This window comes from Myotis lucifugus, unplaced genomic scaffold (genome assembly GCF_000147115.1).
Source record: "Myotis lucifugus unplaced genomic scaffold, Myoluc2.0 scaffold_100, whole genome shotgun sequence".
Lineage (NCBI taxonomy): Eukaryota > Metazoa > Chordata > Mammalia > Chiroptera > Vespertilionidae > Myotis > Myotis lucifugus.
The window spans coordinates 1,582,455-1,596,051 of NW_005871148.1; the positions used below are offsets into that span (position 1 = coordinate 1,582,455).

Genomic DNA, 13,597 nt, shown 5'->3' on the forward strand with positions numbered 1-13,597 from the left:
CTGATCTTCAGGGAGGAAAGGTCTAGAGGCAGAAGGCTGCAGGGGTCAGGAGTCAGGGCCCATGGACGGGTGATAGGCAGGTTCTTTTATCCCTCTTTTTCAGAGATGGGCACAGAGGCTCAGAGAGGGTCACACAGCTAGCAGTAACAGGCAGGAGATTGGAACCAGGTCTCCAGACTCCTAGTCTAGTACTCTTTCCAACATAGCACCCTGCTTCCCAGGAAACCAGGGTAACCGAGTGAATGGTCTGGTGTACAGGGAGGTGAGGAGCAGTACTGGGACTGGAAGAGGACACAGCAAAGAGAGAGGATGAGGAGGCACCAGCAGAGCAGTGGAATGGAAGGAGCCAGGCCTGGGACAATCTGGTCCAAGGAGAGGGAGAGGAGGGTTCCAAGGGAGTGGGGCCCAGGGACAGTGACTGGGGGAAGTCCTGAAGGACTAAAGTCAGGAGCTCTGGGAGGTGAGGGCAGGCATTAATTAAGCCTTGGAGAGGGTCCATATGGGGGGCTCAGGGCCACCTCCATCAGCTAAAATGAGAGAGAATGGGTGAGGTTGTTCAGGAGCCATGTAGGGCCAGGACTACAGGGATGCTGGTGGAGGCCCCTGAAAGGACAGTGAGGGCCTTCAGACCAGGTTACCCACTCCCTGTCCCAGAGCCCCGCCCTAGTGGTGAGAAGATGAGTCTCTACCTGCTCCTCATCTCCAAGGTTGGGAGAGCTAGCTGAGGCATTAATAACCAAATGGAAACTGTGGTGGTGGTAATATTAGCCAACATTTGCAGGAGCCTTACTAGGGGCCACTGGCTCCACAAACCCCCACCAAGCCCCACAAGGGTTGAAATCTTGAAGCCCAGGCTCCCTCAGTCCCTGATCTTCTTCCCTCAACATTTCATTGGCAGCCGACCCACAAGAGGAAAGGGCCCTAAACCTAAACCTTTCCCAGTCCTAGCCCGTTCCCACCCTACCATGCCTCTCTCTGTCTCCAGGGTGACTCCCACCACAACTGCTGTCGTCACTAGCAACCACTCTTGTCCACAGCTAAGTGTGTTAGGACACGAGGGGCTTTGTGCAGGGGCCAGAGGTCATTCTGTCTACCCCCCTGCCTTTGGCCAGGACTTACTCTTCCCCAGCCCACAGTGCTAAGAGGCAGCATGACCCAAAATGGACTTAGGTGTGAGCCCAGATCTGAGTCCCAGCTCTATCATTTCCTTGGTCTGTGACCTTGAGCAAGTCACTAACCTCTCTGAGCCTTAGTTTATTTCTCTGCAAATTGGGAACAATGATAATTGGACTAAAGCATAACTTTTTAAATGAGGATTACAAGTACTTAGCCCAGTCCTCACACATAGTAAGTACTTACCAAGTGTTGGCCATTATTGGTTTTAGTATTATTCTCCCGTCCCCTGCAGTTCCTGGTCACCCTCCCCAGAGAGCAGAGGTGTTCTTCCTGCTGCAGCTTCCCCTGGCCCCAGGGCATCTGGGGGTGGGACACGGGGGGCCATGGAGGCTCTGAGGAGGCTCTGACAGCCTCCCCCGCACCCTCCTGCAGACGTCGCTGGTGCACCTGCTGAAGACAGTGCGGCTGCTGCGGCTGCTGCGGCTGCTGCAGAAGGTGGAGCGGTACTCGCAGTGCAGCGCGGTGGTGCTCACGCTACTCATGTCCGCCTTTGCGCTCCTTGCCCACTGGATGGCCTGTGTCTGGTACGTCATCGGGCGCCGGGAGATGGAGGCCAACGACCCACTGCTCTGGGACATCGGTGAGCCACTGGCCCCGGACTTTCACTGACCACCCATCCACCTGCCCTGTGCACTCAGGCACCCACGCGGACGCCTTCACCTGTACCGCCATCCACCACCCACCACCCACATTTCTCTATTCACCCAACCAACACGCATGGAGCTCCTTCTGGATCAAGCGTGGGAGTACTGATTTGTAGACAAGGGCTTTGCCTTGGGGGGACCTCACAGCCTAGGAGGGGAGCAAGACGGGTGATAGGCGATCAAAATACAGTATGGGACACTCTCCAGTAGTAGGAGGGTGTTTGGGGCAGAGCAAGCAGTACTCCTTCCTGGCTCCTTCTGGTGGCTCCCTACTGCCATCAAAATCAAGTCCACACGCAGTGCACGCCCTCTCTGTCCCTACCTGGCTCCTCTTTACCCCACCCCCCTGTGCTGCAGCCACACTGGCCTCCTCCAGCACCCGCGTTGTACTGCTCTCTCACTCGGGGCCTTGACCATGTTTTCCTCTCCGGAATCCTTTTCCTTCTGTCTTCCCTCCCTTCACCTAGGTGACCCGTCTGTTCCTTGCAATCTCAGCTAAAATGCTCTGTCCTAAGGGAGCTTTTCAGGGACCATACTCCCCACCACCCATTGTATTGGCTTTCCCTAACCCAGTATGACTCCTAAGATACCCTACAGTTCCCTTTTATTCATTTTTTAATTTTAAATATTTTTATTGTTGATAGTATTACAGATTATCTCCCATTCCCCCCCCCCCCACACACACACACACTTTTCTTCTTCTAGTTCCCTTTTAGTAGCTCACCTCCCACCTGCAATGATTTATTTGGTGTCTCTTTCCCCTCCAGACCTTAATTCCCACCAGGGCAGGGAGAATGTCCGGCTGGGTCAAGTCCCAGCACCCTGGGCACAGGAGGCGCTCGATAAACGATGAGAGTGTGGCAGAGGCCCCCGAACAGTCAGCGGTACAGAGAGTTGGTAGCCTTGAGCTGCAACTGTAACCAGTTCACGGTGGCGAGGCTCAGGCCAAGGCTGCCCATGCAAACCTCCCCTCCCCGCTGTAAATACTTGACTAAAGTCGAGTGCAGGCAGCTCGGGGAAACCCGGTTCTCCACCACCTACATCCTTCCACCCTCCAGGCTGGTTGCATGAGCTGGGCAAGCGGCTGGAGGTGCCCTATGTCAACAGCTCGGCGGGCGGCCCGTCGCGGCGTAGCGCCTACATTGCTGCGCTTTACTTCACGCTCAGCAGCCTCACCAGCGTGGGCTTCGGCAACGTGTGCGCCAACACTGACGTCGAGAAGATCTTCTCCATCTGCACGATGCTCATAGGCGGTGAGGCCGGCCTGCCAAGCATGCAGATAGGGAGATCGGGGCCCAAGAAGGCCATCCAGACAGGCCTGCATTCATGCACAGACGTTTCCTCCGGCCTGCTGCATACCGGCCCTGGGGGACTCCACAGACAGGCATGGTGTCTTGTTTAGGGAACGGAAACTCAAGTTCATGACCTAGTTGGGGGGGCGGGGGATGAGAGGAGCATCAGGTCTGACCCCTCTCAGGACCACTCTCTATCCCCCCTCCCACGCCAGCCCCTGCCACCAGGTGGGCACGTAGGAGCCCACTGGCCCTCCTGCCCTTCCCAGGAACCCGGAGGCCTGTCCAGGGCAGGGTGGGTTTGGGAACGGACGGCCACCCTAACCTGCCGCCCGCCGCCAATGCTGCAGCGCTGATGCACGCCGTGGTGTTCGGGAACGTGACGGCCATCATCCAGCGCATGTACTCGCGCCGCTCGCTCTACCACAGCCGCATGAAGGACCTCCAGGACTTCATCCGCCTGCACCGCCTGCCGCGGCCGCTCAAGCAGCGCATGCTCGAGTACTTCCAGACCACGTGGGCTGTCAACAGCGGCATCGACGCCAACCAGGTAGGTGCAGGGGTTCCTGGTCTTCGCCGCATGGCTGCATGGCCGTGCCATGAGGAAGAGGGACAGCCTCTCCGGGTTTGGAATGGAGGCAGATGGGCTACGCAGCGGTTCTCAACCTGTGGGTCGCGACCCCTTTGGCGGTCAAGCGACCCTTTCACAGGGGTCGCCTAAGACCATCCTCCATATCAGATATTTACATGACGATTCATAACAGTAGCAACATTACAGTTATGAAGTAGCAACGAAAATAATTTTTTTAAATATATTTTATTGATTTTCTACAGAGAGGAAGGGAGAGGGATAGAGAGCCAGAAACATCGATGAGAGAGAAACATAGATCAGCCGCCTCCTGCACACCTCCCACTGGGGATGTGCCCGCAACCAAGGTACATGCCCTTGACCGGAATCGAACCTGGGACCTTTCAGTCCGCAGGCCGACGCTCTATCCACTGAGCCAAACCGGCCAGGGCAACGAAAATAATTTTATGGTTGGGTCACAACATGAGGAACTGTATTTAAAGGGCCAGAAGGTTGAGAACACTGTAGCCGCAACAGGGAGGTGAGGTGTTATTCACAAGGGCATGTGCCCACTGAAATCCACATCCCTTTTCCCGTGCACTAGAATTTGGGACCTGAAAGGGAGCTCAGGCCTTAGGTAATGCCACGCTCCCTTCGGCCAACAATTCCCGAGCACCCGCTGTGGGCCAGCCTCTGTGCTGAACACAGGGAGCTCCGAGGTGATCACAGCTTTTTCCCTCAGGGAGACACCAGCCTGGTAAGGGAGGCAAACAGTAAATAAATTACACAGTGAATGGGACTCTGCTGCAGGGGTGTACCTGCCACTTGGGATCCCCATTGTGTTGCGTCTGGGCCTAGAGGAGTACGGGCAGGTGGCACCGTGAAGGACAAGAAGGAAATCGGCCTGCTACCAGAAGGCCGTTCCAGGCAGGAAGAGCGATAGGAGCGCAGGTCCAGAAATGTTGACACAAAAGAGCAGGGTGAGTTCAGGAAACTGAAGGTAGTTCAGTGAGCCTTCAGGAACGGGAGTGTGGGCACCGTGGCGGGTGGAGAGGGAGAGGAGTGCAAGAGCCTGGGTGGGCAGGCCCAGGTCATAGATGCCCTTGACTTTAGATGTTATCCTGCAAAATGCTGAGGTTGGGGAGTGGCCTGGGGATCTAGGAGAGATTTCTAAGCGCAGGCACCATGGGACTTGGTGGTCTTGGTTGCAGAAGAGGAGCTCAGAGTGATTCCCGGGTTTCTGGCTAGGGGCAAGGGGTGCGATGGGGGTGTTACAGGGAGAAGATTGTACTTGGGGGTAAAAATGAGAGCCCAGTGTGGGGCCATGATGAGAGTGTGGTGCCTGTGGGAGGTCCAGGTGGAGTCTGCCCCATAGGTAGTTGAAAATATAGGTCTGGACCCAGACGTAGGGCTCTGGGCTTACAGTAGCGGTTCTCAACCTGTGGGTCGCGACCCCTTTGGGGGTTGAACGACCCTTTCACAGGGGTCGCCTAAGACCATAGGAAAACAGATATATAATTACATATTGTTTTTGTGATTAATCACTATGCTTTAATTATGTTCAATTTGTAACAATGAAAATACATCCTGCATATCAGATATTTACATGACGATTCATAACAGTAGCAAAATTACAGTTATGAAGTAGCAACGAAAATAATTTTATGGTTGGGGGTCACCACAACATGAGGAACTGTATTAAAGGGTCACGGCATTAGGAAGGTTGAGAACCACTGGCTTACAGGGAGTGGGGGAGTCATGGAGCTGGTTGCTATGATACAGGGAGTGTGTGGAAAGTTAGGAGAGAGGAAAGAGGTACGCTGCAGAAGAAGAGCCTGGGGAGACAATGGGGACAAGAAAGAGATCAACAAGCCACAGTGGTTGAAGGCCTCCATAATATGGGGATGGAACTGTGAATATTAAGTTTAGGTCTAGGAGGTCATTGATAATATTCAAGATCTAGTGTAACCCAGCAATTTACAGATGGCCCAGAGAGAGGACATGGATGGCTCAAGGTCCACAGCGATTTAAAAGCAGAGTTTGCATTTGTGGTGTTGAGGAACAGGGCGTGTGTGAGTGACTTAGTGCGTAACCAGGGGCAGTGGGCAGACAGAAGACCTAGTCTCTGCCCCCGCAGCTGGGTTGGGAGGTCCACACACAAGTAAAATTGAGGTCAGAAAGGGGTAACTTCGAAGCACAGGGCAAGTTGGAGCTATCTCCTTGGAGACAGCTCAGCACGTCTGTAGACATCAAGTAGCAGCTGCAGCGGGGATGGCCCGGATGACCTGTGCCCCTTATGCAGTTGCTGCGTGACTTCCCGGATGAGCTGAGAGCTGACATTGCTATGCACCTGAACCGGGAGATCCTGCAGCTGCCGCTGTTTGGAGCAGCCAGCAGGGGCTGCCTGCGGACCCTCTCCCTGCACATCAAGACCTCCTTCTGTGCTCCGGGCGAGTACCTGCTGCGCTGTGGGGACGCTCTGCAGGCTCACTACTACGTCTGCTCAGGCTCGCTTGAGGTGCTCCGTGACAACATGGTGCTGGCCATCCTGGGTGAGGATACCACCACCACCTACTGCCTACCCTGGAACCTTCCCCAGAGGCCTGTGAGTGGCCAAGAATCTAGGGCCTGGGATGCCTTTAGTGGACATCTGGAATTCTGCTGAGGAGTAATCTTTCTTGGTCCCTTCACCCTACTACCATCCCCTCTTGACCGTTCCCCTCAGCCTCCCCCCTAATCCCATTGGCCATCCCTCAACCCATCAACCCTTCCCCAGTGACTGGTCCCCCAAATAAATTGATTCTTCATCATTGACCTTCAATTCCATTGACCTTTACCCTTTAACTGACCCCTCTGGCCATTCTTTATTGATCACTGATCAATTCTATTGGTCATTCCTCCAACCTTACTAACACCCCCTCATTAACTGTCTCCCAACTTCAGTCATTCTCCACTAACCTTTTCCCAATTCCGTTGATCATTTCCACCAATCCCACCTTCAGCCATCCTTCAAACACACTGGCCACCCCTCAAACCCATTGACTAGGTATATCCTCTTGGTCCCTCTCCCCAGCTGACTGGCCCCAGCTCACTGTCCCCATCCCTTACCCACAGGGAAGGGGGACCTGATTGGGGCAGATACCATTGAGCCAGGACAGGAGCCTGGGTCAGGAGCAGGCCCGAGCTGTGTGCTGAAGACCAGCGCTGACGTGAAGGCACTGACCTACTGTGGCCTGCAGCAGCTGAGCAGCCGAGGGCTGGCGGAGGTCCTGAAGCTCTATCCTGAGTATGGGGCTGCCTTCCGGGCTGGTCTGCCCCGGGACCTCACCTTCAACCTGCGCCAGGGCTCTGACACCAATGTATGTAGACCCCTACAACTTCCATCTCCCCTGAGGTTCCTTCCTTCAAAGCAGACCTCCCTCAGCCCTAGAGAGAGCTTCATGCATTGTCTTCCACCCTGAAAACATCCTCATCCCCAGGCACCCCTGGCCATTGCCCCTTCCATATTTAACATCTTCCAATCCCACTGACCCTACTCCATTGGCCATCACCCAACCCCATGGACCATCTCTCACCACATTTACTTCCAACTGTACTAACCCATCTCCTGTTGGCCCACCCTCAGCTTCCCTCCAGAATCCCCAAAGGACCCCCACGTCGGGAACAATCCCCCTCGTGTTCCTCATCCATAAAGTTCCTCTCTGGACTGGGCACCATCCCCTGGGGCTTCCTCACTCACCAAATGTTTCCTGAGCCCATTTTGGTTTAGGTCTGTAGGGTACACCCTAGGCCTTTGTCTTTTACTGCTTTTCACATTGACTTTCCACTCAGGATTTCTCTGAGTCAGAGTTGGAGGTATCTCTGACTCAAATCCACAAAAAGGCTCCATATTCTCAAACCCCGCAACACTGATGGGTGAGATGAGGAGGTGTTGCACTAATGGAGGGGGAAGGCGTGAGTAAGATGATCCCCTCTGTCCCCACAGGGCCTCGGCCGCTTCTCCCGATCCCCTCGATCCCCTGGGCCCTCCCAGGTAACATGCCCTTCCTGGGTGGAGTTGAGGTTGAATGGGGGAGAGGTGGGGGAGGGGGACACCTTCCTTGGCTCCTCTGCTGCAGGGAGAAGGGAGAGGGGATGGGGAGCATCATCTGCCAGTGAAGACTGTTGCTTAATGAAGGGGCCTGTTGTTCACTGTCCTGCAACACCAGCTGCTCCCTCTGCCCACAGCCCCACTCCGAAAGCCTTGGCTCCTCAGACAAGACCCTGCCATCCATCACCGAGGCCGAGGCTGAGTCGGAGCCCGGAGGTGGTCCCAGGCCCCGCCGGCCCCTCCTGCTGCCCAACCTTAGCCCAGCAAGGCCCCGAGGCTCCCTGGTCAGCCTTTTGGGCGAGGAGCTGCCTCCATTCTCAGCCCTTGTCTCTTCCCCTTCCCCTTCCCTGTCCCCATCCCTATTCCCATCCTCTGCCCTGGTTGGTCGAGGCCACAGCCCCTCCTCTCATGGCCCCCCCAGGGGCTTTGCTGCCAGGAAGCCCCCCCAGCTTCTTATTCCCCCACTGGGAACCTTTGGAACTACGGACCTCAGTCCTCGGTGAGACACCAGCCTCCCCTGCCATTTCCATACCACTGCTGGCTTCCAGAACCTTCTCTGGGCTCTGTCCCCAGTGCTCCCACCCGTCTCTGCCCCATGTACCCCCTGTGCCCTTCCTGACCCACCACAGCTTGCAACCCCATCCCACCCTTTTGACCATTGCTCCTCCCCAGCTCCCTGGCACTGCTGCCCCCACTCACCCTCTGCCTGCTCTGCTCTGGCCCTTACCCTCGCCCCATGGGATTGATGATCACTGCCTCTGTCCCAGCATAGTGGACGGCATTGAGGACTCCGGCAGCACAGCAGAGGCCCCTACATTCCAGTTCAGCAGGAGGCCTGAGCACCCTAGGCCCCGCTCTCAGGCCTCCCCTACAGGTAAGGGCCAGCAGTGGACTTCCTCTCATAGTCACCCATTCACCTGCCATTCATTCATTCACCCATCTATCCATCCCACATGTAGTAAGGGCCTTACCATGTGCTGGGTGCTGTGCTGGGAATACACAGATAAACCAGACCTGGCCCACACTCCTAGTGAACTCCCAGTCTAGTAGGGGAGACACACCTGTACTCTCAGATAAATGATTCCAGAACAGCATGCCGAGTGCCACAACCGAGACAGGAGCAGGGCTCTGAGGTAGGAAAGGAGAACTCCCTTAACTGTCCCTCCTAGAGGAGGGGGCTCTTGAGTTGGGTCTTAAAGGGTGGGTAGGAGTTTGAGGGGTTGGAGTAAGGCAGTTGTTGCAAGGCATAAAGGCATGACAAGAGCACGTTATGCTTAGATATCAAAAGGAAGATCCGTGCCTAGAGCTGGGGCGACCAGGGTGGTGGGGGATACTGGGGAAGTCATAGGGCCTCAAAACCAGCCTAAGAGTTTGGTTTCCCCATCATCCTGACCCCAGAGCTTCCTTTCCCCTTGCTCCCTGCCTTCCCAGCGACTGGAGGGGGCCCAGCCCAAGCTGTAACTCATGCTCCCTGCACTCACTGCCTCCCTTTACCCCGTCCTGCCTGCAGGGACCAGGCCCAGCCAGGAACTGGCCACTGAAGCTGAGGAGATGAAGGAAAAGGTCTGCAGGCTGAACCAGGAGGTTGGTTGGGGCTGGTTCCTCGCCTCCACCTTTGGAGAATATCATTTTGGGAATATCATATAAACCATGTCAGGATTTGGAGTCAGAGTCCTGAGTTTAAGTATTCACACTAGCCCTAGCCAGTTTGGCTCAGTGGATAGAGCGTTGGGCTGTGGACTGAAGGGTCCCTGATTTGATTCCAGGCAAGGGCACATGCCAGGGTTTCGGGCTCGACCCTAGTAGGGGCGTGCAGAAGGCAGCCGTTCAATGATTCTCTCTCATCAATGTTTCTATCTCTCTTTCTCCCTCTCTGCAATAAATAATAAAATAACATAAATATATGTACACTAGCTGGGAGACCTCAGGCAAGTCCCATAGCCACTCTGAACTTCGATTTCCTCACCTAAAAATGGGGGAAATAATGCGTTCTTCTCTCTGTGGTTGTGAGGATGCAATGAGAGCGCACACGTGCCTGGCCCAGTCCCCAGCACAGTCTAAGTCCTCATTGGTCGGTGCTTCCCCTCTTGCCCGGCTGGCTCAGGTTGTCTCCTCCCTGCACCACCTCAGGATCCTCTCCTGCACAGAATGGCCCCCACCCAGTCACAATGCCCCAGGCCTTTCCCTCAGCCCAGCCCTCCGAAATGAGAGCTAAGCAAACATGGGGGCAGAGGACAGGGAGGCTAAAGGGCCTTCAGCCTCGGGGGACCTGGAGCCCAATATCTGAATCCTGGTCAGGAAGAGCCCAGAGTCTGTATGCGGAGGCTCTGCCTCTGCCTCCTCCCGGGGGGATCTCAGGATTGTCGCCACAGCGAAGCTGCCCAGCCCTGGGGAGTTAGCCTTCCCTCCTTCAGATAAACATCGAGCTTCCCAGGGGAGCTCCTGGGCTGGGGCGGGGCCTAGGGCCGGGGGCGGGGCCAGCCCTGCTTCTGCTCACAGTTCTAGGCCAGGGGCTCCACACTTGAGTGTCTATCACCTGGAAGACATGGTCAAGTGCAGACTCCTGGGTCTCACCTCAATTGGAATGGCTGGGGCAGGGCCCAGAAATCACTTTTATAAGTTTCTCAGTTGGTTCTGTACTCCCAGAAATTTGAAAAACACTTGAGCTCCTGTGATGGGATCACCTGACAGTCAGGCGACATCTGTCGCTTCGGAGCCCTGTAACCTCTCTGAGCACATTTTTCTGCATCTTGTAAAAGTGGGGTGTTGGGAGGATGGCAATAGCTGCTGTCCCCAATCCTTTTTGGAAAAGGGCTGGGATGTTTACATCTAGACAAAAATAACCCCTGCCCTGCCTTCTCCCAGTGGCCCTGAGCAGAGGGTGGTTATGAAAGAACTTTGTAAACTGTAGAGGGGGGTGCACCTAGGAGGGGAGTGCTTGTTGTGACACCTGGGAAACAATTTGATGTGTTTCCAACAGATCTCCTGCCTCAACCAAGAAGTGTCTCAGCTCAGCCAGGAGCTCCGGCACATGATGGGCCTGCTGCAGGCCAGGCTGGGTCCCCCCGGCCACCCGACAGTCTCCGCTCGGCCCTCAGGCCCTCCGTGCCTCCAGCAGAGGCCTCCATGCATCTCGCCCTGTCGGTCGGGAGCACCATCTAGCATCCAGGATACGACTCTCGCTGAGGTCCACTGCCCAGCCACTGTGGGGACAGCAGAGATGGGGACTGCCCACCCCAACCTCAGACCCTACGTGTTGTCCCCCTACCCCTCAGAGCCTGACCCTCTGGGACCCTCCCCGGTGCCAGAGGCCTCACTTCCAACCCCCAGCTTCCGGTCCAGGTCAGACACATTCCACTGACCCTGGCCCTGGGCCCAGGCCTGTCTGGGGTGGGCATTGCCACCTGCCATCAGGGAGGGGCTGAGCCCAGGGCCTCCTGCCTCGGGTCAGCAGCCACCAGCTGGTCTGGTTGGCTCTGGATTCTCAGGACTTTTTCCATAAAGCCTGGTCACTTCCGACCCTCTTTCCTTTTCCAAACCTTCTCCTGTGCTCCTCCTTTGGGAGGGGAGTCACCAAAGGCCGTGGAACCCAACAGGCATGAGACAGAGCACGATGCCCATCAGGCTGGGCAGATGAGATGGCCTGCCTTCTCCCCAGGACCTGGAGGCAGGTAGAGATGGGGGAGCAGACGGGGATGGGGAAGGGCCCCAGATCCAGCCTGGAAAATGAAGAGGCCACCGCAGGCAGAATCTGGGTGTCTACAGCCAGAGGGATAGATTGCAGAGCCCACTGCGGAGACAGTGTAGTGATATTGTGAGGTGTCCTGTCCCAGCCCCTGGTCTCTGGCGGAAACCTTGAGAGCAGTGCTGCCTCAAGAGGGCTAAGTTTCAGATCCTGCCTGGCATCTGAGCAAACCAAGACTTCTTAGGCCTCCTACCATCAACCCGAGCTGGAGGGGCTCACAGCCCACACAGGACACAAACTGATGAGCCCCAGATATTCTTTGGCTCTCAGCAGTTTTTCAAAATATTAATGTGTTGCCAACATTAAAAATCAGGAGAGTATACATAAGAACCGAACTATTCCAGCCTCTCTATAAAATGTTGGGAGATCTGGCAATCCATATTCCACCTGGCAACACTCAGCTGGTGTTGGGTGGCCACTGTCCTCTTTAGATGGGGACTCTACTCTCCACTTCTCCACAGCCTCCCTATTTCTTCATCATCTCCTGACACTCTGCTAACTTCCCTCATTTGAATTATTTGTCTGGTCTTTGTGGGGTTTGAGTTTGCAGTCCTTGCCTTAGAGCAGCGGTTCTTGTTGATGTTGTTTGTGAACGGAGACACTGAGGCAAGCTTGGCGTGTAGGATGAAGTAGAGCAGAGGGCTACCGCTCGCTCAGGCGTGTAGCAAAGACCCTCTGATCCCTTCTGGCTTTTATTGGGGGTGAGCACAGCAAACAACAATGGAGTACATCAAGTGACAATGATTAACAGGCATGCTTATGAGATCATCTGAGCTAAGTTATACATTACACTATTAATTTTCTATGTTATACAAAGACTCTTTCCACCTGCAGCAGTGCACCCTCCTTGGCTTTCCATGCCCTCATGGACTATTTATCACGTCCAGGAAAGTTCTGCCTCTGAACAATAAGTCTTGTTTGCAAGACTTTGTTCTGACGCGGCCTGCTTGCAGGCTCCCGCCTTTTCTTGGCAGAACGTCCTCTTCTAGTTAACTTTTCATTCCACTTTACCGCAACAGTTCTCAACCTGTGGGTTGCGACCCCTTTGGGGGTCGAATGACCCTTTCACAGGGGTCGCCTAAGACCATCGGAAAACACATGTATAATTACATATTGTTTTTGTGATTAATCACTATGCTTTAATTATGTTCAATTTGTAACAGTGAAAATACATCCTGCATATCAGATACATAACAGTAGCAAAATTACAGTTATGAAGTAGCAATGAAAATAATTTTATAGTTGGGGGTCACCACAACATGAGGAACTGTATTAAAGGGTCACGGCATTAGGAAGGTTGAGAACCACTGCCTTAGAGTGTGTTTCCAGGATCCTGTGTCCCAAAAGGTACTTTTTGGGCTCAGCAATGTCTATTCCTATTCCTGGGTGTGGGCCTGTCAGCATCTCTGTTTCTCTCTGCAGGCTGTCACTGAAGGTGGTCTCTTCTGTTGCCAACAACTTGAAACAGTTCCAGCAGCACTCCTGCCCCTCCGCTGCCTCCAGACTTCAGCCAAGCCTGCTCTCCCCTTTACCAACATGGTCTCCCTCGGAGCCTGACTTCTCACAACCTCACCCTGGCCTCCAGTTCTCCTTTACCACTCAACACTTTGGGATAGGAAATAAATTCTTTATTTTTGTAGTTGTTGTCTCTGGCTGTTTCTAGAGGCTGGTTGGAGAGCCCCAGGGCTTTGGAGGAACTACACTGCAGTCACTCCCCCACCATACCCCAGGGCCCTGTTGCTGTGTCTAGAAAGGGCAAAGGCGCCAACCAATTCACTTGGTACCATGTTCACGCCACAGGGGCCCCAGGGATGAGGCAGAAATCTTAATGAGTCACTATGGGCCATTATACCCCTCCTCTCCCTTCCCCAGTCACAGCCATAGATTCAGACACAGTCTGTGGGGGGACAGAGTCCAGGCTCAGCCTCACCTCCAGGCCTGGAAAGGTGGCCATGGAACTCCCCATTGATCCTGTACCTATTGCAGGCCAGGTACAGCAGAGACTCGGGGGGAAGATCTTGTCCCCAGCCAAGAACTGGTAGGAACCCTACTCTGCTCCATCCTCTTTGCTCTCCTAAGCCC

At 54.8% G+C, this 13,597-nt stretch overlaps 1 protein-coding gene across 7 annotated transcripts in view; it reads left to right on the forward strand.

Annotated features, from left to right (window-relative positions):
* The window catches only part of KCNH4 (potassium voltage-gated channel subfamily H member 4), a 19,469-nt gene extending 6,113 nt beyond the window's left edge, over nucleotides 1-13,356 (forward strand). The window contains exons 7-17 of one of the 7 annotated variants that reach the window (XM_006092385.3): nucleotides 1,549-1,756; nucleotides 2,879-3,073; nucleotides 3,463-3,662; nucleotides 5,983-6,232; nucleotides 6,795-7,039; nucleotides 7,666-7,713; nucleotides 7,908-8,269; nucleotides 8,538-8,644; nucleotides 9,281-9,354; nucleotides 10,751-11,441; nucleotides 12,938-13,069. In XM_006092385.3, coding sequence (XP_006092447.1) covers nucleotides 1,549-1,756; nucleotides 2,879-3,073; nucleotides 3,463-3,662; nucleotides 5,983-6,232; nucleotides 6,795-7,039; nucleotides 7,666-7,713; nucleotides 7,908-8,269; nucleotides 8,538-8,644; nucleotides 9,281-9,354; nucleotides 10,751-11,131 — 2,070 coding nt within the window. In that variant the 3' untranslated portion in view covers nucleotides 11,132-11,441; nucleotides 12,938-13,069. Of the gene's footprint in view, nucleotides 1-1,548; nucleotides 1,757-2,878; nucleotides 3,074-3,462; nucleotides 3,663-5,982; nucleotides 6,233-6,794; nucleotides 7,040-7,665; nucleotides 7,714-7,907; nucleotides 8,270-8,442; nucleotides 8,645-9,280; nucleotides 9,355-10,750; nucleotides 11,442-12,937 lie in introns of those variants that run through there. The other 6 variants (XM_023756915.1, XM_023756916.1, XM_023756917.1 and 3 more) reach the window with 6 other exon arrangements.
* The last annotated feature ends 241 nt before the right edge of the window (nucleotides 13,357-13,597 follow it).